Genomic DNA, 26083 nt, shown 5'->3' on the forward strand with positions numbered 1-26083 from the left:
ACAGAAGCATCTTCCCTACTGAGAATCTTTGCTGGAAAATACACTATCTTAAACTGAGACAAATGCTGCTCTAATATAGCCTAGATTCACAGTAAAAGTAAACTTACAGTTACTGCTCTTTTTTCTCTTTAATTTTTTTTCCTACTCTCCAGAAGGCTTCTTATCTGGAGCTTAGGAAACAGCAGTACTCAGCTTAATCTGCAGTTTAGTTACAGCAGTGCACGCTTTTTCCTGAGCTGCCTGTGTGCCCCCCTGCTCAAGCCTGCATATGTTGCTCAACACTGATCAAAAGTAGCCTCCCTCGGGAGGGAGGCTTGGGTTCGTTTTGTCGGCCTGTTCATTACCTCGCCTCAGCCAAGGCTGAGCCAGGTGTGAGGTGGACAGTTGTCCACCAGGAGTGGTGCCAAGACCACCAGCATCTCCCTGGAAGGCTCTTGTGGTGGCTGCTGAGGAGGAGCAGAGTCAGACCAGTGAGCCCCAGCGGGGACCTTGAGCTCTCTTGGGGCACCTGCTGAGCTTTCGCTGACTTTCGGAAACCCCGGCTGCTTTCTGCCCCGTGTTCCTGTGTGAGTTCACCAACAGAGAAATGTGCATTTTCTCTGCGTTTCCCTTATAAGAAATTTTGAGTAATGATGTACTTGTGCTGCAGCAACAGTATCAGAGGTTACCAGGTCTACAGAGACAGCAGTTGACTGATAGCAGGTAGATCTTGTGTTCTCATTTTGCATACATGTTTGTCTTCTCTATCCCTAGTTAAAAGAGCAAACTCCGTGGTTATATTTTTGAATAAAGAGACACAGCTTTGTGTTCTTAATTTACTACTCGTGATTTAAGGCAGTTAATTTTCATTTATGTGAGAATGTTCCATTTCCAAAGTCATATCAAGACTTTTAAGCTTGCTTGTTTAAATGTTTGTTTCAAAAAAGCTACCACTGCTTACCACTGAAAGATGAGAACATGGGGAAGTAGTATGCGAAAAGTGTAATTTACCTAACAAAACTAAGCAGGACCTTTTGATATAATCCAAGGGGAAAAGTATTCTTCTCTTATAGTTACACTGAACATGTGTCAAGAAAGCTATTAACATTTATTTCAACTTGTAGCAAAGAAAAAGCTGATAGTTTTGCTAGATTTTTTACTATAATTAAAATGTGGTGGCAACAGGAGAGTCTGCGTATGCACAGGCACAGTTGTGGACAGAAGGAATCTTTCTGCTGGAAGGTGCTGGTGGTCTTAACCAAGCTGGGATGTCTGTGCAGGGTCCAGTGACCACTGACTGATGAGCTGAACTGTGACATGGGAGAGCTGGGCTAGAGACACCTTTGTGCTCATTTTGTGTGGTAATGCTGACAGCCCTGTGCTGCTATTGCAGGGACTCTAGAGCTGTTATTGTCATCCACAAGCTTAGCCATTGTCACCAGAAAGGCATAATTGCCCCTTTGCACTGGCTGTGGTCTGGGTGTGTCAATACTCATCTCCAAACTGCCTCATTGCAGTCATATTCCTTATTGTGGAGGGTTAATGTTTTTCCTGAAGATAACTGTAATGATATTTGCCTCTAAAACAGCAATAAAATTCCTCTATTTCATAGCAATTATTAAGTTCACCTTGCAGTAAATTTAAAGCACAGTTGGACTAATGCACATACACATTATGAAAGAGCCTTTCTGTTACAGAGAGTGTAATACTGTCCATAATGTACTAATACATTTTTAAGATGTATTTCCTGTGAAATGCTTCCCTTCAGTGTTGCTAAGCAATTGCAGATTTCAATAGCTTCACGTGCAGTTTCACTGTTTGTAGTATAGTCCAAAACAAAACACCAAGTAAACTCTCTATTCATAAGAGCTGAGCTCTGTGAAGGTGAGCTGACAATACTGCTCAGATCCTCCAGCTTTTCTCATTTTTCTAAAAAATTTTGGTTTCTCAGAATTAAACTGCTTTTCCCTCAGCCCTTCTCAATGCAAAATTATCTTACCATTTTCCCTACCTTTATTCTTCCGTGTTACATCCCGCATGGTGTTTCCTCGATGCTGTGACTCCCTTCAGTCTCAGCAGAACTGGTTTATGGGTATACTGGGGAATGTGGGGAGATTGGGGCTGGTCCCAAGTGGATACAGCCCTGGTCCAAAGTGCTGCGTTGCGTGCCAGCAGCAGCTTCCTGTGAGGTGGGAGCATGCTTGCTTGGCCAGCCAGCGCAAACAGAGGCCAAAGCCTCCTCGGGTCCCTTGGGTGTATCCACACATATCTTGAGCACAGATCTTTCTTACCTCTCACGCACATTCTAGGCTCCTCTGCCCGCCCTGACCTCCTTCCCAGCCATTCCTCTAGATCCTTACTCTGTATCTGCCCCTATTCTCCTTTTTGTTTCCTCGGAAGAGGAAGTTTGGAAATTAGAGCTGTAATAGAAGGGGAGTAGGCCAAGCTTGGGCTAAGTTCACAAATGGAAGCAATCTGCTCTGTGTGGATGTAGAGAGCAAGAGGCCCTTGTATGCAAGACATCTATCTGAATATGCTGTGCAAAAGAAATTGTCTGTCACCTATATAAAGTCATATTCCTCCTTATCTGTGTCTTAAGCATAAAACTAACTCCGTACAAATCCTACAGCTGTTAGTTTGACTGTAATTTATGCAAACCACAATAACCCTCTGTGAACCCTGAAAAATAAGCAAATGTGTGTCACCTGCCAGACCTTAAAGGCAAAATCATTTGTTTGAAATGAACTGGAAGGAGGGGCACCTCTAGAGTAGAAAGTAATGGTAATAGGGATTAAGCAACAAAACTAACAAGTGACACCTCCACAGATATTTAACACTTTGTGTTTGATATTTTTAGAGTTTATTTTCATAGTTGTCAAACTATGCAGTATAGCAGCCTTGGGTTTGTGCTGAAGAACAGTTTTGAAGGACTGTGATACATAGTCCTTAAACTTGGAAAGACTCCCTTGCAGGTAACCAAATGAGAAGGACTGTACCCAGCACTATTGGCAAGGTCACTAGTGAGAAACATTTTACCTTTCAAACACAGGTACTGATAGCTAGAGAGATAAACAGAAGCTTTATGCTCTGTACCTCAGCACCTGCAGCCCTTGCGGGTTGCAGCAGGATCTGGGCTTGGTGAGGACAGCAGGACCGAGCCCAAAGCTGTTCTGTTTGCCTGCAATTGTGACTGTCAGAACAACTGAAGCAGTTGTAGCTCAGCTGCACTACCCTTTCTAGCAGTAGGGTTTTTTTTTTAATTAAGACAATATCTGACAAAGTAAATTAACAGAAGTTGATGCTTTTAGCAGTTTTTTTGCTTCAACTGCCTGATGTCAGCTTGGGCCACATGTACATTCTGCACATGCCATGGGATAGAAAAAGTGAAGACTTCTTTTTCAATTCTCTGCTGCCTGCCCAGACACCACATGTACTGTCTGTTACATGTCGCTTCTGATGAGGTTCATGCTGGGAATTTCTTTTTAAAGGCAAAGTGTTTGTGAAGGAAAGAGTTCAGACTGGGCAGATTGCATTAAAAATTCTCAGTGTCTCCAACTTGAATACAGTGATTGCTTTATGTGGACACCAACTAGCAGTTTGTACAGGTTCAGGTTTGTCTGGTAATAAAAGAAATAAGAGGAATTGGACTAAGCAGTAGGAGAAATCGAGCAAGCGTTTATAGAAAGTAAACCAGCCACAAAAATTGTTGTAACTAGTGACACAAGCACAGGAAAAAATGTATTTCAGTAATACAAATATGTATCGTATAAAACATGAGAAGGCCACTTTTAAAACCTTAGTGGGATATGTGTCTCTTAGCATTATGATTGAGAAATTGTGCAAAATCTGCTCTGTCTGGCACATAACAAAATCAGAGAGGTGAACATCTTTTAAAAAACAACAACAAAAAAAAAAGTAGAGTCTGATAATACAATTCAATATATTTCTGTAACATTGCTCCGAGCCCTGCCTCCCTTTTTTTTCCCTAAGGTACAGCATTCTAAATTACTAGCATGAGTGATCTGGAGAATTGTTTTATGTAGTTCTTGTCAACTAAAGGCATAAAATAGTAACCAGAACTATTTCTTCTCTAGAGCTAACCTGATCCAGAGTTCATATTCCTATCAAAGGTCTTACTATTTTGTATTCCTTTAAAGGAGGAAAAGCCTCATCTTTAGCCAAGGGATTCAGACACAAATAGACATTAGTGAAGCTTTCACCCATATCTTTTCCAGCCTGCTGTCCACTCTCTTTCATTGTTTCCTTCCTGTCAAAACCCAGTAGGGCTAAAAGTGGCCATCACAGCAGCTAAGCCCAGCTGCTACACCCCCCTACTGAAGAGCAGGCTGATAATGTTCTCTTCAGCATGTTAGACATGAGCTATTAGAAGCCCAGGAATAGATCCAGGCTCAGGTTTCCTATGTGATCTATTTGTTTAACCTGTTGGGCCAGCTGTGGAAGTGAAGATATATGCTAATAGTCAGTGGTGACATCTGAAACAAAGAGGAAGCTCCTATGTAAACTTTTAATTAAACCCTATTTGCAATTGTTGTTGTGGCATGCAAACATTGTTATTTTATTGGAGATGATATACTGTAGATACTTTAAAAGTATGTGGAAAAATTGAGAGTGCCTTTAGTAAAAGGGAATTTAGAAGTTACACAATAGATATTGGAAAAAACAATGATTGAGTGATACAAAGCCTCCTGGGTCAAGGGGTTCATGGTGAAATGTGGACATTTGCTTCTTAGGTGTCCTATTCCAAACTGTGCAAGGGATATTAACTTGTGGTTGCCATCTGTTAACATCAGTTGGATGAGTTTGTTCTGCCTGTAGCGTGGGCAAGTGCTTACCTTACTAAGCTAGAAGTGGTGTAGATATTCTCTGCCTGAGCAAATGATAAGTCTTGGCCTTTTTGTGGCAACAGAAGTCTGATAGGGACTCCAGAGGGTGGGAAATTCCACAGAAACTTTTTTTAATATGCCCTGAACTGTTCCCCTGTGTCCTGTTAGAAGTCAGGACTTCCAGTCCTGACAGAAATGAGGTTTATTCACTACCTTTAGTTCCTACTCACTGTTACAGGGTGGCTTTTTGGTCTGTGTGTTTTTCCTCTTAGGCTTTTTTTTTTTCATTCACATGAAAAAGGTGGATCATAGTGTTTTGCTTTTGAAGCTAGATGCAAGAATGGAGTTCAGTTAAAGGATAGGTTCTATGTATAGATATTCCTGTTTAAATTTTGGGAGCATGTGGGGGCTTCTCTGAGATGCTCATCACTTAAGGTTGTTTCAAGGCCCTGATCTATGGGTCAAGGACTCAAATAAACAGTAATTTAGGACTCTAGTGAAACTTTGGGGTTTAATTTACTATTTCTCTGCCTTTCTAAATTCATAGACTATAATTTTTTTACCTCAAAATTCACTATGTGAATTTATCGATGCTGTAAACCACAATGAAGATGCAAGTTGCTCATATGAATACTAATCTTACTATTGGTTTTAATGTCTTAGTTGTTCACAGAGCTGATTCAAGATACAAAGAGGTAGTGAACATAAGTTTTTCTGCCTTAATGAAAATGACACATCACTTCTGCTATGAAAAGGGAAGACAGAAATGTAGCAGAGTTGAGGTGGAAAGAAGGCAGAGGAGACCTTTCCTACCATGCCTACAAGAGGAGTGGGGAGTGACAGCAGCTGGGGCAGTTGTGGTTGCAGAAACAAGTTCACCATGAGCACCAGCCATACACCTTAACTCTGATGGCAGCAAGTCTGGCACCAAGATCATCATACAGACAAAGCAAGCCTGATCATTGATTTGTATTCAGCAGGAGATGACCTTAGACAGTGCCTGATCTAGCTGTGTCAGGAACTAAGTGTGATCACCACAGTTGTATGGTGTTGTATCTCTGCAGCATGACAGGGGTCTCCATCGTGGTCTTTGGTTTTCCCACTCAGAACCAGAAACCACCTCTGATCATTGTATCCCCCTCAGGCAAACAAGCAATGCAGGAGCAGCATTAGAAACTCATAGCTCGACACTCTTGCCCTGACAGGGCAAGTGCATTTTAAAGGCAGTTTGCTGCACAGTGACGTATGCCCGTGGTGTTGGTTTTTGGTCATTTTGGGGGGCACCAGGAGCCAGGTCCAGCAACCCTCGCCCACAGAGATGTGGCCCCCCCTGAGTGGCTGGTGGCCCTCCTGGGTGGCTGGTGCCCCAGCCCTTGCTGTGGGGTGCCCGACGACTGCGGCACCCACTGCTGGGGTGATGGGCTGGCCTGTTACCATGGCAACTGGCAGATGGGGGCTTCGGCAGGGTCAGCGGGGAGGAGCCACAGCAGCGCGCTGGCCGAGCTGCTCAACAACAGCCCTTTCAGCGCTGACAGCTCTGCTCTGGCTGGCCAGAAGTAGTTATCAGATTACTTGTATTAAAACCTAATTAAGATGTGTGCCAGTAAATGCAGCATGATTATTGGATTTGGTGATTTAGCTGCTGCAGGTTGCTGCAATCCAATCACGCCATTTCAGCAAATCCAGCTCCGTGGAGTAAAGTGAAAACGTTTTACATCAGTAACCTGACTATGCTGAAAGAGTAAATAACCTTTTAATGCCTCTGCTATGTCAAGGACTGACTGATCCCCACTGCAGGGTGAATGGGTACTGCCTACAGATCTTTGCATATTAATTTCCTTCAAATCAACATTAAAACCCAGAGGAGGATTGACAGGTTGTATCAGCTTTTTCCTTCATTGCAGATTGCCTGTGGATTAATGGGCATGTGTCCCCCAGGGAAGGGAGCTCGCAGCCAGAGTCTTGTGGGTGCCCCTGGTTTAGCAATGTGTTGTTATAGAAAAGAAAGAAGCTTTTGTTTTTATCTGTAGGCCACACATAAGGGGAAGTGTAACATAGTGGGTGCTAGTACAGCTTTGTGGTGTTGGATGCAATGGAAGTTTATTCTGCAGGTGGAATTCACCTTGGTGCCCAAGCTCTGCTTTGTGTTTGATGCTTCACCTCATTTCTGCAGGGTCTTGCAGTGATTGTCTAGCCATACCTGTCAAAATGTAACAAAACCCTATCTATCCCTTTTCACTTCATTTCTGAACAGCCTGGGGTATAGCCTAGTCTCAGATCCAAATTTCACTGCTGTATCTTCTGCATGTTGTAACTGCACAAAGAAGCAAGGTAGGTTGGAGCCATTCTAACATAAAGCTGCTTATGAGCTCCAAGTACTGAGAATCAGAGCAAAACATTTACCTCGAAGCTTTCACTGCAGCTTGTGATGCCTCAGTTGTGTTCTCCTTCTGTGGAACCACTCATCTCATGAAACTCTTTCTTTCCTGCCTTCATGTAGAAATAGGGATTTAGGTTTAAAGTAGTTAACGGGAAATTATTTGAAGGGTATTGTTATTAGTACTGAATGAGAGCTTTCTCCTTAGTGCCAGGTTGTCCTGTGGGTAGTCCAAGCGTAACATGGTTCAAGAGCTACGTGTTTTCATGTTGTGCCTTGAAGTAACATGACAGAGTATGGAGTCAGTCCCTGTCCTTCAACACTACTAGGCCAAGGGGGAGCAGCCACATGCCATCCCAACTGGACAGATCTTGCCACTTTGGTGGAAAAATGATCTCATTTAGACAGGAGGGTGAGGACACAGTGGTCAGTCAGATGCTCAGGACACTGTACATTTGCCTGATAGGTGGTGTTGCCAAAGTGAACGTGGCAACCGTGCAACCTCCCCTCACTCGTATTAGCAAAATGTGCAGAAGGTTCTGTCACCCAGTTGTAAAAATGATGGCAGGCATCGATGTGCAGTTGTAACATATGGGAAGTACAGTGAATGTGGGTGGAGCTGTTCATTTCTCATCTTGAATCATTTACGAGATCAGCAGGCAGGCCAGATACAATGCATATGGGAATGTGTGGCTGTGCTGCACATGTCACACGTAATAGCAGATACTGTGAGAGGGCCCAGAGCCTGTCCTCAGGAGCTAAATGCACCAGAGCAGGCTGGGAGTCCCAGTGTGTGGACCAAGGGCCAGCTTGGCAGCAGTTTTGGGAGAGCAGACTGGCAGACTGAATTTGGGAATTCACAGATCCAGATCTGCACTGACTAGAACTGTACCCTTTTCATCCATCATGGCCCAGAATTGTACACTGGAATGTTATTAAACCTGTAGTCAAGCACTGAAGATACAGATGATAAAGTTGTGGCCTGCTGGTCAAACTCAGCTCAGTGCCTATGTCATATTTTTCCCTCTGCTCAAGGTGACAGTCTAAATGTAACACTGGGTGGTGAAGTTACAAACAGAAAAGTGTAATTAAGTATTTTCATAATTAATCAATTAATTAATTAATAATTAAGTACATTTCCATAATTAAAGACTTTTCAATTTACAGCAGTTCATTTGAAAGTACATAGAGCTTTACAATAGAGCACACCAGGGCTTGTGTCCAGTAATATTTTTGAAACTTGTGTCCAGTAATATTTTTGAAATTTACATGGGCTACTTGTGATAATGTACTAAAAAATGTTATTCTGATGTAAAATTCATGAGTTGGAAATTACTTCTGATTGGATGCCAAGAGTAATAAACAGTCACTGGAGAAATAACAAGTGATACCTGCTTCCATGATTAAAGAACTAAAAGTGCAGTTGACCTGTCTTACAGTGGTGTTGTCCCAACTCAGGCACTTGTTCTTCCAGTGTAAGCAGAAGGCCTCTGCATGTTTCTTCTGATACCTGCCAGCTTTTTCCTCTGTTTTGCAGCCCCTGATGAGGAGGACCTTTGGAATGATGGGCTCTTTACATCTTTCCCCAGGAATCCCTGTTACACTGTTATAGGATCTATGCTGACATGCTTAATTAACACTAAGCTTACTTGAAATAAGTGCTATGTTCTGTAATGAGTTTTGGACATTGACCAGCTTGCAAAGAGCAGTGGACAGAAAACAGAAGTTTTTGTCATTTCAAGTCCCGTTTGTCAGGGAATTTGGGTATTTGGATTTATAATCTGGGCTACTGTGTGTGTTTCAAGAAGACAGTTACCGAAGCAGCTACAGAGTGTGCAGCTTGCTTAGCTACAGGTGTTGGCATGCAGTCCTGCAGTCTTTACTGATGTCACAGCAAAGCAGATTTGCTGTTGTGTCCTCATAAGGCTTCTAAATTAAAAGCACAGACCTTTAAAAGTGCTAATTTAAAGTGTGAAAATACATTTAATGCCCCTCTTAGGAGTAATACTTTAGTATCAGCCCAACCACCAGCCTGAACTCTGGCCTCTGGGAGCTGCCACCACCAGTAAAACATCAAAGCTTCTTCCATGAACTCCAACTTCAGATGCTCTGCAACCCTTTTACCTATTTTTTTTCCAGGTTACAGCAGCTTGACAAGCACTGCCAGGCCACTGCCCAGCAGTTAGTGGAATTGCTCAACAAACAGAATCAGCTCTTCAAAGAGAAGCACCTGCTTACAGAAGAGGTGCAGTTTCTGCGAACACAGGTACTGTGCCAAAAGAAAAGAAAGTCTGAGGGGAATATTCTGCAGCTTTAGCAGAGAAATCTGCCAGCAGTCTCATTTCAGCTGCTGGATTTTGTTGCTGTTGTTCTTTTAAATACAGCATTACCTTATAAAAAATAAAATAACAATACATGCAGTTGGAAAGAGACTGGTAACTGAACCTGACTTTCACTTAAACCTAAACTACATGAAAAAAGGGTTTTGAAGTGACAATAAATATGCAGAAGTTCTTCTCAGTGACAGTTCCTAGCTTTCTTATCTGAAGATTTTTGTGTTGCTTTTTCAGAGAAAAGGGAAATCTGTTCTTTAACAGCATTAATGTTTAAATAGTAACTTGATGTTGATAATTGCTTTGAGGTTTTTCTGCCATTTGTCAGACTTAAGTCCCTCTATCACTTTGTGATTTTTTTTTCTCTTTATTTCTAAAAGTCATTTATGTATTTCTGCTGCTCGATGACCACTCATGGTGAGACTCTTGGGGCTGTCCTTTGCAGAGCCACTAGTTGAACTTTGATGATCCCAGTGGCTCTCTTTCAACTCGAGATATTCTGTGATTCACACACCCAGATGTGAGATGGTAAATGTACAATCCATCGTGCCTGAGCACTCATCACTGCACTGCTTCTCCAGCAGGTCTGATTGTTGCTTTCAGTGGTCCCTAGGAAGCTATGGCTTCTTATGGGCTGTTCTGGCTTTTTTTGTTGTGGCCACTGTTCTCTGGCCAGTAAGTGCTTTGGAAATAAGGGAGAAGACTGTAGGGCTGTTTTTTTTCTTTGTCCTTCTTCCACTTTTTTTCAGAAAAAGTAGGAGAACTAACAAGCACAGAATGAGGTTTTCAGTAAAACTATCAGATAATCAAACTCATAGTCGAATTAGTGTATTCACTCAGTCACAAAGCTAATCACAATGCTAACTTTCTAATTCATGAGTTTGCCCAGGATAGCTGAAGTTCACTTAACATGGTAACAAAGGACATTCAATGTAGGAAATTTAGTCTAGTAGCACACCTAGCAGTAAACAGAATATTAATTGTCTTAGAACTTTAAAATAGTGAAGTCACTATTTTTGTAGGCTTTTTATCTGTAGAATTCACTAAATGTTTAACCTAAGGGAATGAAATCTGTACTTTGTTAAGCCCCTAATCACGTCCATGTGTTCGGTTTTATGGCACTTCCTGTTCTAGTAGACAAACTCGGTGGCTTATGACAGTGTAAGGTTATCAGCATGTAGTAACTACTGGCAAATTTTAGGGCAGCCATAGTGTTCTCTCTATAAGAGGAGTTAAGGAGGTGGTTGTTCCCAAAAGCAATTACAATTTCTGTTTTAAGAAAAGCACTTTTGGTAATGTGAACAGCCTTTACATGGTCCACAGGGATTATGTTATTGATAACCTATTTTATCTGGAATTCATTGTGTTTTTATGGAGTTGGACGGAAGTACAAAAATCATACAAAAGAGGAAAAAAACATTCAGATAATACACTTCTATCGAGATTTGACTGGCAAAAGCTGTTTTCTTTATGTTCATTACAAGTTAACTGTGCTCCAGAGGATACTTTTAAAGTTGAGAACACTCCGAAAAGAAGAATGATATAAAACTTACTACAAAATGAGCCCTAAAAATCTATTTGCAGCCATTTAAAGCAATGGTGGTTCTCTGGGAACTGGAGTTCAGCCCAAAAGAGCTGCTTGGAACATCAGACAATTGTTTTAAGAAAACTAAAGAACAGTTCACCATAAATGGAAGCTCTTTGCAGAAAGATATATGTAGTTAGTACAGAAATAAATACTAAAACTAAGCAATTTCAGAGTCAGTGTTGATCAAAAGTGAAAATGACCTCATATTCCACATTTTTCTGTATTGTCCAACAGTTCTCCTTTATAATTAACCAAGTTTTTGGAGGGTTTTTTTGGTGGGGGGGGAAGGTGGAAGCAACCAACCATTGCCTAATCCTTTAAAGATTATGTAAAATACACTAACCTAAATGTGCTATTGTGTCTTGGAACATAAGCCTCTAGTAACTACAGTTGCATATTTCAGGAGAAAAAACGGGATGCAGATCTCAAACAGGACACAGATGGAATCAAGTAAAAACCTGGATGGATAAAGAGAAATGAGCAGAAGTACGTATTTTTTTCTATATCCTATATATAGAGTGGGGGAAGAGGAAAGGAGAGCAGGACTAAAACTATTTGCAGATGTGAGTTGAATCTGGCAAACACTTAAAGACAAAAGGAAGAAGGAAGTGTTTGAAACATTTTTGGGTTTGAAACTGTTGAAGCTTTTTGTGCTTTGTTTTTTTCTCTTTAAGCACTTAAAAATTTAAGGACAACCACTCCATAGCAAAGACAAGTTTACCTAACAGAATTTAAAAAAAAATCTTAAATATGTAAATTGAAGGGAAAGGGGGATGTACAACTCTTAGCAAGGTGGGAACTTCTAGAAGATCTCAGATTTAACCCAGGTACTTTTTGGTCTGGATAGGCTCTAGGTGTTTGCCTTTTGATTTGGAATTGGTTAGTTTTGTTGCTTCCAGTATTTTCTGTCTGGGGAAGCTTGAATCATCCCTATCTCTTCAGAAAGGCTGCAATTTGTTCTATAATAAATCATAACAGTTAGTATCACATTGACAGAAACATTATCTAAATATTTGTATTTGGAGCAGTGGTGTCCAAGTTACGCTAGTGCAACGTAGCTACAGCTGTTCCTACTGCCTTGTAAGAGTTACTAAACTTTCAAAGTTTAAAGGATTTAAAATTGCATCCTTTACTTGAATCTAGCTGACCTAGTCAACAAACCCTGACAACCCCTGAGCCTTGATAGGATTTGTTTTCAAAAGTCAGGTTACTTCCACTGTAGTTTTATTTCTAGTGTTACGTGTTTGCTGTATGGGGGGAAAGACAAACAGAAAAAAAAATTTTTCTTTAAATTCAGCTACATTCTGGTGTGTTAAGAGCCTGTTTTTCTTGGAAAACTCATTTGACATTGTAAAGAAAATTGTGGGTTTTAAAGTGAAGGAAAAGAAATCAAAAGAAGTACCTGATCCTGCTATAATGCTGCATTCCTTTACAGGCCACATGAGCTAAAAGGCTTTTAGAATCCTTGTTGAAGGAATAACCAAGACAAGTCCACTGCTTTTGAAAACGTCTTTCTCATTCTTAGCAGTGAATTACATGCTTTTAAAATAACAGTATTAAATCTCCTATTGCTGAAAAAAGCCCAGTGTTATTTCAGAATAACCATCTGCCTATGGCATGACGATGCTTGCATTGTAATTTTCATTTTCATAGAGCCGAAAAAGACCAGTATGATAATGTCCCGACCTCTGTGTATCAGACCGTTACACTAATATTTACTAGATGTCACTAATACTTAATAATGGGATACAGCATAACATATTCAGGACCTTGTAAAGGTAATCAAAATTTTAATTACGGGATTTACACCTCTCATTTTGAAAGTTTTTGGAACACTCAGGTCTGGAATTTCTACCTTTGGAAGTCTTTTGTATATTGGAACGCACCCCAAGGCAGGAGGTTAAGATACATCTAACTGCCCTCCTACATAGGTATGAAATACAGAATACTAAATAAATGTGCACAGAAAGCAAACAAACATCTAAACAGAGATTGCTGGAAACCTCAGCACCCCCCGCCAGGCGTGAGTGTATTTGTGAGAGCTGGGATGCCTCTCCCTTGCAGAATCTGCCTTGGTGTCCATCAGTTTGACAGAAATAAGTATTTGTCCCAGTGGATAATCCCCTCACAGACCCCGGCTGCCAGAAGGGTTTGCTGGCCAGCTGAGCCAGTGAGAGCACAGACGAGTAGGATCTGGACCTTGAGGATTACCTCCAGCGAGGGCTGTCATCCTGTGCTGCTGCTCTGACTTCCCCACGAAGATGTCCTCCTGCAAGCCAGCGCCTCCCTGGCCATGAACCCGTGCTCTCCCTGTGCTCTCCTTATGGCTGAGCCACTAAAACTCTCTCCTCCCTCCTTACAGATGTCTTTGTCACAGTGAGCATGTCTGTGAGCTGATCACCCTTGTTCTAAAAGGAAGTTAAAATACACTCACCCGTGCCTGTGTTCCCATCCTCGCCCCAGTCGCTCAGCGGGAGGCACTGTCAGAATTATAGCTGTTCTGGAGCAGGGATTTTCTTTCCTTTCTTGTGTCAGCACGAATTTTCAGTGAGGTCCCAGCCGTTAATGTAGCAGTGCTCCCAAGTGCCCTGTTTGCTTTTTATTTTTTATTATATATTACAGAAGGGGGAGCCTTATTTCCAGCAAACAGGTGGGTCATCCATCTCTGCTGTCAAAAGTGATTGAGCTGATCCTTACATGGCCCTCAACCTCAGGAGACCTGAAGATTGCTTTGGTTATTGGGAGAGAGCTTTTGTTTTAGTGCAGTCTTAATGCACAAAGATAGTGCCGCTACCAGGTGTTTGTAACAGCCAGTGACAGTGCACAGACGGGTTGGTGGATGCTGTTGTGGGGTTTTTTTTAAGCAGATGAAAATCTTTACTTCTGCTTAGATGGAGTTTAATCAGAAGTGATGCAAGTTAAACTATGACAGGAAGAGATAAAGATAGACCTCTGTTTGATGTCTGACTGCCCTGACATGAGACTTCAAGTATTCAGCTCCTCAGTGTTTGGGAGGAGCAGCTGTGGGAGTCCTGTGCATCCGAGTCCTGTGCATCTCATCCAGTGTCTGGTTACTGGACAAAGCTGGGCACCAACTGAGGAGCTGAGCCTGGCCCTCCTAAGAGTTCCACCTTGGGTTTTACAGCCATGCAGTGGAGGATTGAGGCACTGAAGCCACCTGAGTGCTTTCTAGTCAAACAGGAAGTCAGTGGTTTTTCTCTCCTCCCAGTATAGCTGGCAGGAATAAAGTAAACCAGTCAGGCATCTGTGGTTCCACTCCTACAGACCCTTCCAATTTGTACATCTAATACCCAACCACCCTGTTAAAGCAGATGCCACTGAGGTAGAAGGGAGTGTCTAGAGGAACTTGGGCACTGTGCACTGCAGAGGTCTGCACACTGAATACCAAAATATTCTTGGGAGGAGGAGAAACTAAGGCTGGAAAGGCCCCTACCTCTGACTATGCAGTAACCAACTCGTTTACCAATTACCTGGATGTGACAGTGACAGTTGTGCCCATTTCACTGGAGAACAGCACACCTTAAATGACAGCTTTAACACCTGGGCCCTTGGACAGTGGACTACAGAGACTCTGCCAGGACTTGTGCTTGCTTTGTGAAGAGGTTCAGGTCAGGCTGGAGTCAGGAGGAGATTTGCCCACTTCATCAGTCAAGCTGAGGTTCTGCATCTCACAAAGCATTAACACTGGGTAACTGTGGTTTGGAAGGACACCCAAAACAGAAATTTCCAGGAGACCTCTTCAGGAGTTGAGTGTTTGGGGTCCTTTTAAGCTTCTGCCCATACTCTAATGCCAAGGGTCACTGCAGCACAGAGTAGGTTTCCTCCGGTTGTCACTACCCAGGCACTGACATGGAATTTAAGCCCCAAGGCTTTCCATTGCCATAATTCCTTGCACTGGTTGCAGACACAATTATAGCAGTTGGTGTTGGTGCATGTATTTTGGGGGGAAAATTACCATGTTAGTTTTTTTAATTCTTTAGTGAACTGCAGCTTCCTGAATTTTTTTAAATTCAGCCTAACCAAGCAAGGGGGGAAGGAAAAAAAACAAAACCCTTCAGTCTTCTAATGCAAAACCAGCCAAAGTAGAAAGTTTATTTTTATTTCTGAGGTCATGTACATCTCTTAAATTCAATTTTTAGCACTGCAGTGGCTTAATTCGAGGTAGCTCCCCCAGCTCCAATCGTTTGATGTCTTGCTCAATTCAGTCCTTAAGTGCTACCGAGGAAGCACAAACAACAGCTATGCAAGAGCTTCAAAACTGCGAATTAGCCTTTCCACCAGAGGTTTCCTACGGGCACCAAGGCAACAGTTTCCTGTTTTGCTACAGCTGCCCACCCCAGACACACACTGAAAACATAGTAAACACCCTCTGGCAAAACCCTGCCATCTTCTTCTTGGAAGGGAGAAGGGGCAGGATCTTAGACGTGCCCCAAAACAAGAGCTCACTTATTTACTGCTAAACAGGAGCCATGTCGAAAGCTCATGGAGATCCTGCTTTTCAGAAATCAGATGCCTCTTGTTCTTGCTACCTGTAAGACTTCTGAGCTTAGAGATGAGGACAGCAAGCCCACAGGAAGTGCAGGCTTTGAAACAGTACTTGTTTACTCTGCCTTTCTGCAGTCTTAACGAATTTTTATTTCTCTTCTAAGAACTTGCCTGCAGGCTGAAGTGACACAAATGAGAAACACAGGCACTGCCATACAGACTACCCATCTCTTCCTTTTATCTTTCAGGTCTGCTCTGCACCTGGCTGAAACTTGTCTGAGGTTCACCCAAAGACACCTCTGCAGAAAACAGGCACACTTGCTAGCTAATTTCAGCTGGTTTCTATTTGGTTTTAACTACAGAATCACAAATATTTTGAAGCCTTACCAGCCTACCAAACTTTCTGGGATGACAGCTGAGACATTTCTGAAAAGACCAGGCTAGCAAGCCAGTTTTAACAGCTATTACGTGATGTGGATGTCAATAATTTGTACAATTTTTATAAAATGTTTGTATCTATTTTCATAGTTGAACATACATGTCTATATTATTTACAAACTGAAATATCAATAAACCTAATAGGATCTCTAGGTTCCTTGTTCTGTCCTTCTGAATTCAAGGGAAAGCATGTGCAGGGGGAGGAGGGAGAAGGGGGCTGTTTGCAAGTGCTGCACATGTACACTGCCCTCCTTTTTACAAACTCAGTACCAGAGTATACCTGGGAACTTTCTTCAACAGGACATTTGTCACTTTTATCTAAAAAGTGAGAGTCCCAAAAACTACTTAATTAATCAGAAAAGCGTTAAGAAGGTTGAGAAATATTCCACCTAATGTGGAGGAATTTCCATGGGTCAGGTTCCCCTTTAAAACATTCATTGAACAAAGCCTTTAAGAGAAAGGAGCCCTTGATTACTACCGAGGAGCCATTACAGGAGGTGCTAGGCTCCACACTGAAGCGGTGGAGCTGGACTTTTCCACCAGCACATATTCAGGGCACCAGCTGAACTTGGCTTCAAATTACTCAACTCAAAACATTTGGAAGGTACAGGTGGAGGGCTTTTTTTCTGGTTAACTGTGCACTCGTGTTTTTCAAGGTTACTACTCAAATACCCAACTGTTTCAGAAAGAATTTATCTGAATCTTTTGCTGTCTAGTGTGGTAGAAGCTACACACACAAGAGGAAATTTCTACAGCTATTTTTTTCACTGTAGTTGGTAAAGGGGGGAAAAAAGCACAAAGAACAGTTCCCCAGCAATAAATCGACTTCAGCCAGCATGAACACGGAAAATGTAACAAAAATAAGAGTAACAACACATGCAATAAATTACCATTGGGTGTGGAACACAATCTTTCCTTCCCTTATATTTTAAGAATTATTAGTGGTATAGCCCTAACATCAAAGTGATTTTTCCTCCCTATTTCAATTTCCTGCCATATAAAACTGCCAAACACATCTGATCGCCTCCCTGAACAGCTTCACAGATATGACACTAAGCGTGCTGAGAAAGGCCTCAGGTCTTCAGGGACAAGAAGGGCTGCTGAAGGAAAGCCCTCTCCAGTCGAACTCGGGATTTTTCACAGTAATCAGGCTGACAGCTTTTTAAGTGTCACTACTTTATAGATGGTTACACAGTTAAGAATATACATTTATAAACATAGGAAAATGCAAACTTTATTTTTTATTATTTCACAGCATAAATCTGTGTTTAAATAGGAGACAGTGCCTATAGGTTACACGTGCAAAGGAACTCAGGCACCTATTCCTGACACTTAGGCTTCACTGAGACCCTGGAGCACAGCGGGACCCTCAACCTTTCTGGACCTGCCTCACCTACCAGGTGGCTTCTGGTGGCCACATGCAGGGCTCCACTGCCAGCCACCCACGTGCATGTACAGCTCTGATTTCAACAAAGGGTCCTGGGCTGCCAGTATATATAGCTGGAAGTAGGTTTTTATACTCATCCCAGGCATAGGTGCAACTACTGTGTTGCTGGGAGTCTACAAGGAATAACTTCCCCTGCAGCAGATACTCTATAGCAATTATGAGTCATTACAGCACCAGTTCTACTTCTCTCATATCCCTCCCCCCCTTCCCTTGCTTCTACTTAAGCACTAAATGCTTGGTTTTACAAAGTTTACAAGTATCAGACTGGACAATCAAATCCAGGTCAGCACACAGAGCGTGATTCCGCAACACGGGATGCAGCCTGACCAGACAGTCCTGTCACTGCTGCAGCTTTGTCCTGGTCAGTGACATCCTGGTATCACTGAACTAATGGATGGCTGTCTCCCTGATGCTCTTTCCTATTACAAGGTGGGGGAGGAAAAAAAAGGAGGAAAAAGGAAAAGGAAAAACCTGAGACCTGGATGAAGCACCTCTATTCCTGAGAAGCATTCACATCAGAGAACAGAAAACCCGTCAGAAAACCCGGATGACCCCACTGCTTTAAGGACACTCAGCCCTCCAGATCAGCTGGTTGAAACGGCCCTGGACCAGCCTGTGGGCTTCAAAGAGTCCCATTCTGCAGTGCCCTGCTAATCCCACCTTCCCTTTTTTCCCCTCTCTTTGCCCAAACATCACCTAGCTATGGGATATGAGGCCAAGAATTTCATCAGCTGAAAATCACTTAAATGGTGGATGTTCTGATAGGAGTGTGCCTTCAAATGTATAACCCAAATTTACTTTTATAAGTGACATACACCTCATAGAGTTAACAGGAGCCACCTGTATGGAAACAGCCTCGGTCCAACGCACAGATACATTTTGCTTAGTCATAAAAACTTTTTTTTTTTTTTTACAATACTGTAACTGAATCATTTACAAGCTGAAACTGTTCACCCAGTATCTGAAATACGTCACAGCGAGTTACAGTTATCACTAGGACTTCACAGCAAATAAAACTTGTAACTAAACATGCACAGATCATTATATATACAGTGATAAAAAAATAATGATGTACATTTTCTTGTAAGAAGAAATTAAGTAAATTCTTTGTGCATTTCAGGATTGAAACATCTAACCTATATAAAATTACTTTAAAATATGAAGTAAGTATTTAAACCAAAACTTGAGAAATCTTTTGTAATCTGCAATATAGCCTTCTCATTACCATTTTTCTTTCTCTGACACAGAACAACTTAAGAATTTTATCCTCTAAGATATTTAATAGTAATGTGCAGATATAAAAAAATACGTCCTCTGTGGCAAGCTTGAACATATATATATATATATATTTACAAACCTCCAGAACAAATTAGCATTAAAAAACACAGAAGTAGCAGATTGACATAGTGCTTTATTTAAGCTGTCTGTACGAAGGAAAATAATGTGCATCCCTATCATATACGTGTAAAAATACTAAGGATGTACAGTGTACAAAAACAGTTTCTTGTAGTTATTTCACATCCTTGTGGGTCATATACTTAAGGAAATAAACAGTTTAAGTATGACCAACAGTAATACGGTTTCTTGGGTTCGTAGTCGTGTCTGCTTAATATCCTTAACCATATGACTAGATCTTGCATGGATCTAATGAAAGAACTAGCAAGGTCAAGAAATGTCACAAACTCTAAAGCTACAGGGAGGTAATTCAATTACCAATTTAGAGGTTTTTATTTAAATAAATACTTTACATTTCATGCTTGCCTGTAATGCACTACCAGGAGCAAGATAAGGAAATTCTACTGTAGACAGTACAAACAGTAGCAGCAAAGTGTGTACATTGAGGTGTAATATATAGACCCTGCAGTTAGTAAGGAAAGACCTTACTTTTGTACTCTAGGAGAAGCACATGGCCCCTGCAAGAACAGTCAGCTTTAAGAAGCCACAAGTAAAGATGGAAAAAAAAGGTAAAACAATACTAGAATAAATGTTCTTTAAGCAACAGGAATGTACTGGAAGATGGGTTAGTGTGGAAAGCGAAGCTGTGTGCAAAACTGCCAAAATCCAAACAAGAAATGACCTAGTTCCTCCAAGATGGCTGCAGTACAAGAGGGCATACTGTATGTCATGGAAGTCAGTACAAGCTGGAGTCAAGCTCTGAAATGTACTGTGCTCAAAAGGCTCACCAAGACAACCAGCCACCACCTCCTATCCAAATCCAACCACAACTGCAGACAGCAAAAGAAGAGCTTCAAAAGTTTCTCTCAGCACTGCTTGTCCATTTCTCTGTCATCTGTTTCTAACACTGGTAAGAGGGAATCCCCCAAGCCTGGGCAGCACAAGGTGGCTGCAGACTCTTTGCATCATAAACTTGATCACTGATGTTTCAGAAGGCAGACAATGCAATGCAAGCGATGTCTTAAAAGGTTTTCCAACAGTTCACTGACAGACCCTTCCTGCAAGCCGCGCACTACCTGGCTACGCGACGGAGAGCAAAGCACAGGGTTTCACTGCCACAAGGAGCCGCTGGCCAGAGTCACGGCCAGTCGGTCACTGGCTGGAGCTGCCCTGTGCCGAGAAACTTATTGCTGTTACAAGCTGAAAACACAGGGGAGAAAACACAGGCATGTAACACAGATTTTGAATCATCATAGTTTCAGTCTCTAAGTACAAGACCTTTGCAGAGAAGCAATTAATGCCCGTCTGTTAAGTACTTGGTTATTTCAGTCACTCGCCCACTGTGTCAGTGTAGACACCTCTACACCACCAGTCCAGGACTGACCTGCAACGCATTTGCTGCTCTCTTTTCTCTCCGCACTGGGACAACATCTACATGTCTTTAGTGTTACAGGGTGACATAATGAAATCCTATGCAGTTAGAATATACATCATGATATATTTCTATCTGATTATCCATCCATTACTAAAGATAAAACACTAAACATGAAAAATTGTCTAAATTACTCTGCGTCTTTAGCTGCCTTGCTAAAATGCCCATCTACCCCTTGACCATCCCAGCACATGCACTGCCAGCAGTGGGCTTCATGCTTGGGCACTCAACTTTCCACATCAAGAGGCTAAGGCATCTGTGTAGGAACATCTCTCCTCTCAGACTCATCTACTCACTCACACAATGCAACCAGGAATACTCTGCAATATCACAGTCTTTGTGGGAGCTAACAAGAGCTGAACGCAGAGATGCTTCCAATGATAATCCTACGGAGCCAGGGGTTCCCGATGTCGCCTGCAAGGGTGCGCGCACTCTGTCGCTGCGCCGCGTCACGCCCCAACTCCTAGCACCAAAGGGTTTATTATTAAGATTATCATTGCTGAAGATCAAAGCTAAAGTTTATGCACATGTTCTGTTAGATACAGATCTTCGAAAATGGAAAGACGTTTCCCTATCAGTGGAGCATTTGTTGTGATGTTTGAAATTCAGTCAATCAGTACCACGGTTACATGGAACTTGCTGGGTTTCAGGACTCTTTTGGTTGAGGGCAAATCTTCGTTGAGAACGGCTGATCTCAGAAATTTACTAATTTAATTGTTAAAATAAAGTGCTTTTCTTGTAATCACTGTGGTCTCGTTGTTCAAATGCAATTCCTTCATATAGAACAGACATTTTCTCTTGTGCTGTCAGGCTCTTACATTATGCTTATCCTAAATGGAGCACAAGATATAGCTTTTTTGTCTGTTCACTTTTAACCCTTTGGCACATGAGGTTGGAATTCCCCACCTCCACTGCCAAATGGTTAAAAGACAGTATTTCATTCACAAAAATCTGATTCTAAGCAGTATGTACAATTTCAGAGCCTTGTTAAAATTTCCACATGGGAGAAAAGTGCATTATTCCCTTCAGCTTGTACAGTCCTTCCATATATTACAAAATTAACTGCTATAAGCCTGTTCTAAGATGTAGCAGCATTTGCAAACATGACACATACAAACCTTATCTCTAAAAATAAATACTACCGCAGTATAACCAAAAAAAAAAAAAAAAAAAAAAAAAGAAAATAAAGAAGAAAAGGAATATTCAGAGTTAAACACCTGGAGAGGAAGCTAATTCACAAACTCAAAATAAAAACAAGTAAGGCAAACACCTGTTTACCTTGGTGCACACATTTTGGTGAAAAGCAATACCATTATGCCTGTCTACATTCTTCAGCCATCAGAGGTGATGCATATCATGAAAGAGAAAAGCATGAGAAAGATGTTATCTGGTGCAAATTATAAGACCCCTTGAACAACTTCAACTGCTGCTTTTATGCCTTCATTTCTTGCATGTATAATGTTCGATTCTCCATGATTGCACATGAACCTGGAAGTTCTAAGTGGCAGGCTGGGTGAGCCCAGCCCTTCTGCTTCTTCTGTAGTATCCAACAGTAATTAAAAAATAATATATATATATATTTATATATATCAACAGTTTAAGTCCTTCTCTCAAACATTTCCCAAACAAATTCCAGCCAGATGTTAATGACACAGACCTGCTTCAAGTAATGATATGCCTAACAGAGACCTTGCGTATGTACATCACCACCTCTACATTTCCTCATTCTAACCAGCACAAACAGATGCAAGAAAATGTTATCACCTAGTCTGTTTAGACTAATTACAATTTTGATTCATCTTCTGGAAGAAGATAAGCTGGACCAACACGGCTTTTGTTTAGCCTCCACTGTGAGGAAAAATAGATGACTACTTGTTCACAAAGTGTACAATGCTGAAGTCAAGTCATCTACCTTCAAAGAACTGTTAGTAACTTCTTGATGTTGCTATTATACTGAGACTGTGGGCAGCAGCAACAGCAGGAGAGCAGAGTAGAGAGATTCTCATATGTCATGCAAAACCAGAACGGATTTTAGGTAGGTTTGGGAAAGAAACTTGTTCAATTTGGAATGGTCTCTGAAAGTGCCCCTGCTATCATAGTAGTATCTAGTACTGGTGGTGATGTTCAGGAATCATTTTCAGTGATAAACCTAAGATGACAGTGAAGCAGCAGAACAAAAGAGTTATTCTCGTCCACTTGCAGAGTAGGAAAACTGGGGGAAATGCGGCCGCCTCTCATTGTCCATGCAGTCCATGCCATCCTCATCATCTGTGTTAAGAAAAAAGTTCAAAATATCACTATATTTGCAATAAAATTTTATTATTCACCTGATATGCAATACATCTTTCAGGGTTCAATGCTGAGGTTAAAGGCTCAAGTTGAAGTAAGACTTTAGTTAAGCACATAAGCTTATGTTCACACAGCAGAGTGATACTCACTGAAAGGACATCATGCCCAAAAGTCACTCTTTATTTTAGGCTGGGTTGATTGGTTGGTTCATTTTATTCTGACTATCACCTGAGAACTTCAATCATTACTACCCCTTCTAGGCTAATCCAAACATGCCAGCATACCCGGCCTCTGGCAGCACAGAAGCCGAGTGCCAATTGAGGCAGCCAGTTTCCATCATTTCTTGAGCTGAGCTCAGGAAATTACAGTCTTACTGTAGATATGTTTAAATATTCCTCCATTTTGAAGTGAGTTAAAAGGAAAAACAGCTGCAAAATGAACAATTCATACAGGCTCTATGTGTTTCAATGCTTAGATATTATTTTTAGTAAATTACTTATTTTTACAGTATTTACTGGGATTAGAAGAAATACGGAATAAGCCAAATTCATAAATATTTTTATTTACATAATTCCTCCAGTGCCAATGGAAAGCAGGCACCAGATGTTACCTAACTCCGAGAATTTGGATGTACATTCTCACATGGCTTTTTAACAGAGCTTATTCTTAAAGACTCCTGCTGAGACTGTTATTCTAACAATGTATTTATATGCAACCTTTCAGAATTTTGTGTCTTTTGTATCTTCATATATTCTACACATAAAAACTAGAGTTAATGCAGATCTGATATCGAATCAACAGACCCCAAGTTAATCCAAATTTTAGTGCAATTTGTTGAAGTTACAAAGATGAACAAATTGTTATCACGATAGACGGGAGAAGAAAGGGTTCTTTTTTCACAGCAGAAAGACTTAAAATCACTTAAATTATGGATTTTGAGCAACCCAGTCTGGTGGAAGGTGCCCCTGCCCAAGGCAGGGGGATTGGAACCAGATGGACTTTAAGGTCCCTTCCAATCCAAACCACTCTATGCTTCTATGACTGTGTTCAAACACTAAAAATGCAAAATCCAGAAAATACTCTAGATCTATTTATGAACAGAAAACTGCAGCTAACCTGGGAGTCCCAAAACATCAAAAAATGAGCTTGCTTTATGAAAAGCTAAGCAACCATAACTACAGCCTTTATTGTCTACTTTTGTGATCCTCCTTTCTCAGCCTCCAATATAAAGAAACAAACAAAACCCCAAATATCCCCATTTAGAAAGAAAATTCATTCACAAACTCAGGAGCAAGATTGTAACTGCTCTGGCTTGGTAAGTAACTGTAAAGCCCTGGCTTGGCTGATCAGATCATGATTCTTGTGTGAAACAGAAGATGACAAAAACACAAACTACAGTGAATTCACATTCACTCTAATAAAGAAATTGTGCAAGGTCCAGTGCCATGGTTACATCCATATTAACACCTTCTTTAAGAGCTCTGCTGAAGCAAAGGACTTGATAGGAAATTTAATTTTCAAGTAATTAAGGTTTTTTTTCAAAGTATTGTCTTCAAGGTATTTCAAAACATGCCTATGTTACTAAAGCTACACAGCCCACTGAAGCCACCAGCACTGTCCACATGCCTAAAGAAGGGTCCATGTTCCAAGTACTTTGCTGAACTGGGACCCTGACTGCCAACCAGTAAACACTTGAAGCTGGTGTCTTCTTGTATTTAACAACAAACAAAAAAAACCCCAAACCAACAAAGAAAAAACCCCAAACAAAATCAACACCAAAAAGCCCACACCAAAAATGTCCCCAAAACCCAACCCAGAGTGATCTAATATTCTAAGCTTTGTAATTATTGCATCTTAAAAATAAAGCTGTCATTGAGAGTTACTCTTACACACTTCCATATGAAGACTTTTATTAGTAACAGTGAGAACAGCTTTCCTATTCAAACAGAAAAAACCTTGCACACAGCTTTATTACAAACATTATTGTTATGTCATGCTTATGCATCATTTCCGACTTACATTTTTCAGGCGGTGTTATTGTAATAGTCTGAGCTGTAAATTCTTCATCAAAATACCTGGTGTCTGTCTCAGATGTCACTTGAGGTTTAAAAGGAGGTACAAGCTGAAAGGCACCAAGAAACAAAACAAAATTACTACACCTCAAAGCAGCCAAATTACTATCAGGAAAACAAGTAAGTTCTTTTCCCTTCACCCCAGATCAAACAAGGAGGTCTGTGGAGAGGCAGCTGGGTCTCTAACTTCCACTAAGAGATAGAACCCATTAGAGTCAATCCCAAAAATACCCATTCAGAATCCAGTTAATAGCACAATGCAGCTAAATTCAAAGTATCACTCTCACATGACTTGCAGATAAATTGAGCTGCATAAAGATAATTACCTAGAAACTCTTCAGGCCAATTTAATTACCCGCAGAGCTGCCAGGCAAAGGCATCTCTAGATACTTCACCACAACTGGGTGCTATAAACAGCTAAGAAGAAAAAGACTACACAGAAAGCATAATAAGCATGGTTTGGGGTTTTCGTTTCCAGTGGTAAGGCCTTCATCTGAATGTACCTTTAGAAGAAATTACATGATGTGAAAATAAATTTTACATTTGAAAAAAGGCCAGTTCAGGCTTAAGGGAGTTGCTGCATCTAAACCTGCCTACCGCTTTCACAGCACAGTGTGGGATTTCCCAACAGCAAATCACTAGGAGCCACTCACAGCCTGCAGGCAGGACTCCCTTGCCCCTCTTTTGAACCAGCCTTGCTATCCACCTTCTCCACCAGAAGAACTGGTAGTAAATTTTTACTGGAAGGCATATCAAGTATGGAATATCACACTGCATGCTGCCAGTCCAAAAACAATGCAGCAGTTTAGTATGTATGATATTGCAAATTGTGTGTGTGTGTGTGTGGTGTGACAATGTCCTTGTTTGGGCCTTTGGTGCTACCTCCTCATGTGCGATGTAAAACACACCCTGAGAGTACATGTAATTGATTTTCCTTTCAGTACAACAGCTTATATCCTGGCTCACTGATATTACCAACTTGCGTGTGGTTTTCACTAGTTTCATGTTCTCTCTCTCCTTGACTCCAGAACACTAACAGCAAAAAATTAACTTGTTCATTCACTCCACAGCAAAGAAGGAGGAACTGCTGCTAAACTCCCTCCTTTCCCCAAGTTCTATGCACTAGATGCATAGATGTACATGATCTGTACACAGTAAGAGACTGATTTTATCTGATCCAGATCTTCAGTAAGTGCAAGCAATTATTAAGTAAAACCAAATCTATCACTTCATATACTTAACAGTACAATAAATCTGATTAATATTTTTACAAAACTAAGTTCAGCTTTCCCTTACATTGTCCTGAATGGAAAACATACAACAGCAGAGAGGTATTTTGAAGTAGAAGTTCAGGGCATTGTAGAATAAATGCTGAAGGAGCTA

At 41.2% G+C, this 26083-nt stretch overlaps 2 protein-coding genes across 3 annotated transcripts in view; one reads left to right on the forward strand and one right to left on the reverse strand.

The window, feature by feature from the left end:
- The window catches only part of SDCCAG8 (SHH signaling and ciliogenesis regulator SDCCAG8), a 110050-nt gene extending 92370 nt beyond the window's left edge, over positions 1-17680 (forward strand). The window contains exons 17-19 of the mRNA XM_082303405.1: positions 9340-9466; positions 11525-11607; positions 15876-17680. Coding sequence (XP_082159531.1) covers positions 9340-9466; positions 11525-11575 — 178 coding nt within the window. The 3' untranslated portion in view covers positions 11576-11607; positions 15876-17680. The remainder of the gene's footprint in view (positions 1-9339; positions 9467-11524; positions 11608-15875) is intronic.
- Positions 17681-18903: 1223 nt separating this feature from the next.
- The window catches only part of AKT3 (AKT serine/threonine kinase 3), a 150422-nt gene continuing 143242 nt past the window's right edge, over positions 18904-26083 (reverse strand). For both annotated transcript variants that reach the window (XM_082302505.1, XM_082302506.1), the window contains exons 13-14: positions 24648-24750; positions 18904-22607 (exon numbers count right to left, since the gene is read on the reverse strand). In XM_082302505.1, the coding sequence (XP_082158631.1) occupies positions 22522-22607; positions 24648-24750 (189 nt within the window). In that variant the 3' untranslated portion in view covers positions 18904-22521. The remainder of the gene's footprint in view (positions 22608-24647; positions 24751-26083) is intronic.

The sequence above is a fragment of the Coloeus monedula genome, assembly GCF_965178545.1.
Source record: "Coloeus monedula genome assembly, chromosome: 2".
Taxonomy (NCBI): domain Eukaryota; kingdom Metazoa; phylum Chordata; class Aves; order Passeriformes; family Corvidae; genus Coloeus; species Coloeus monedula.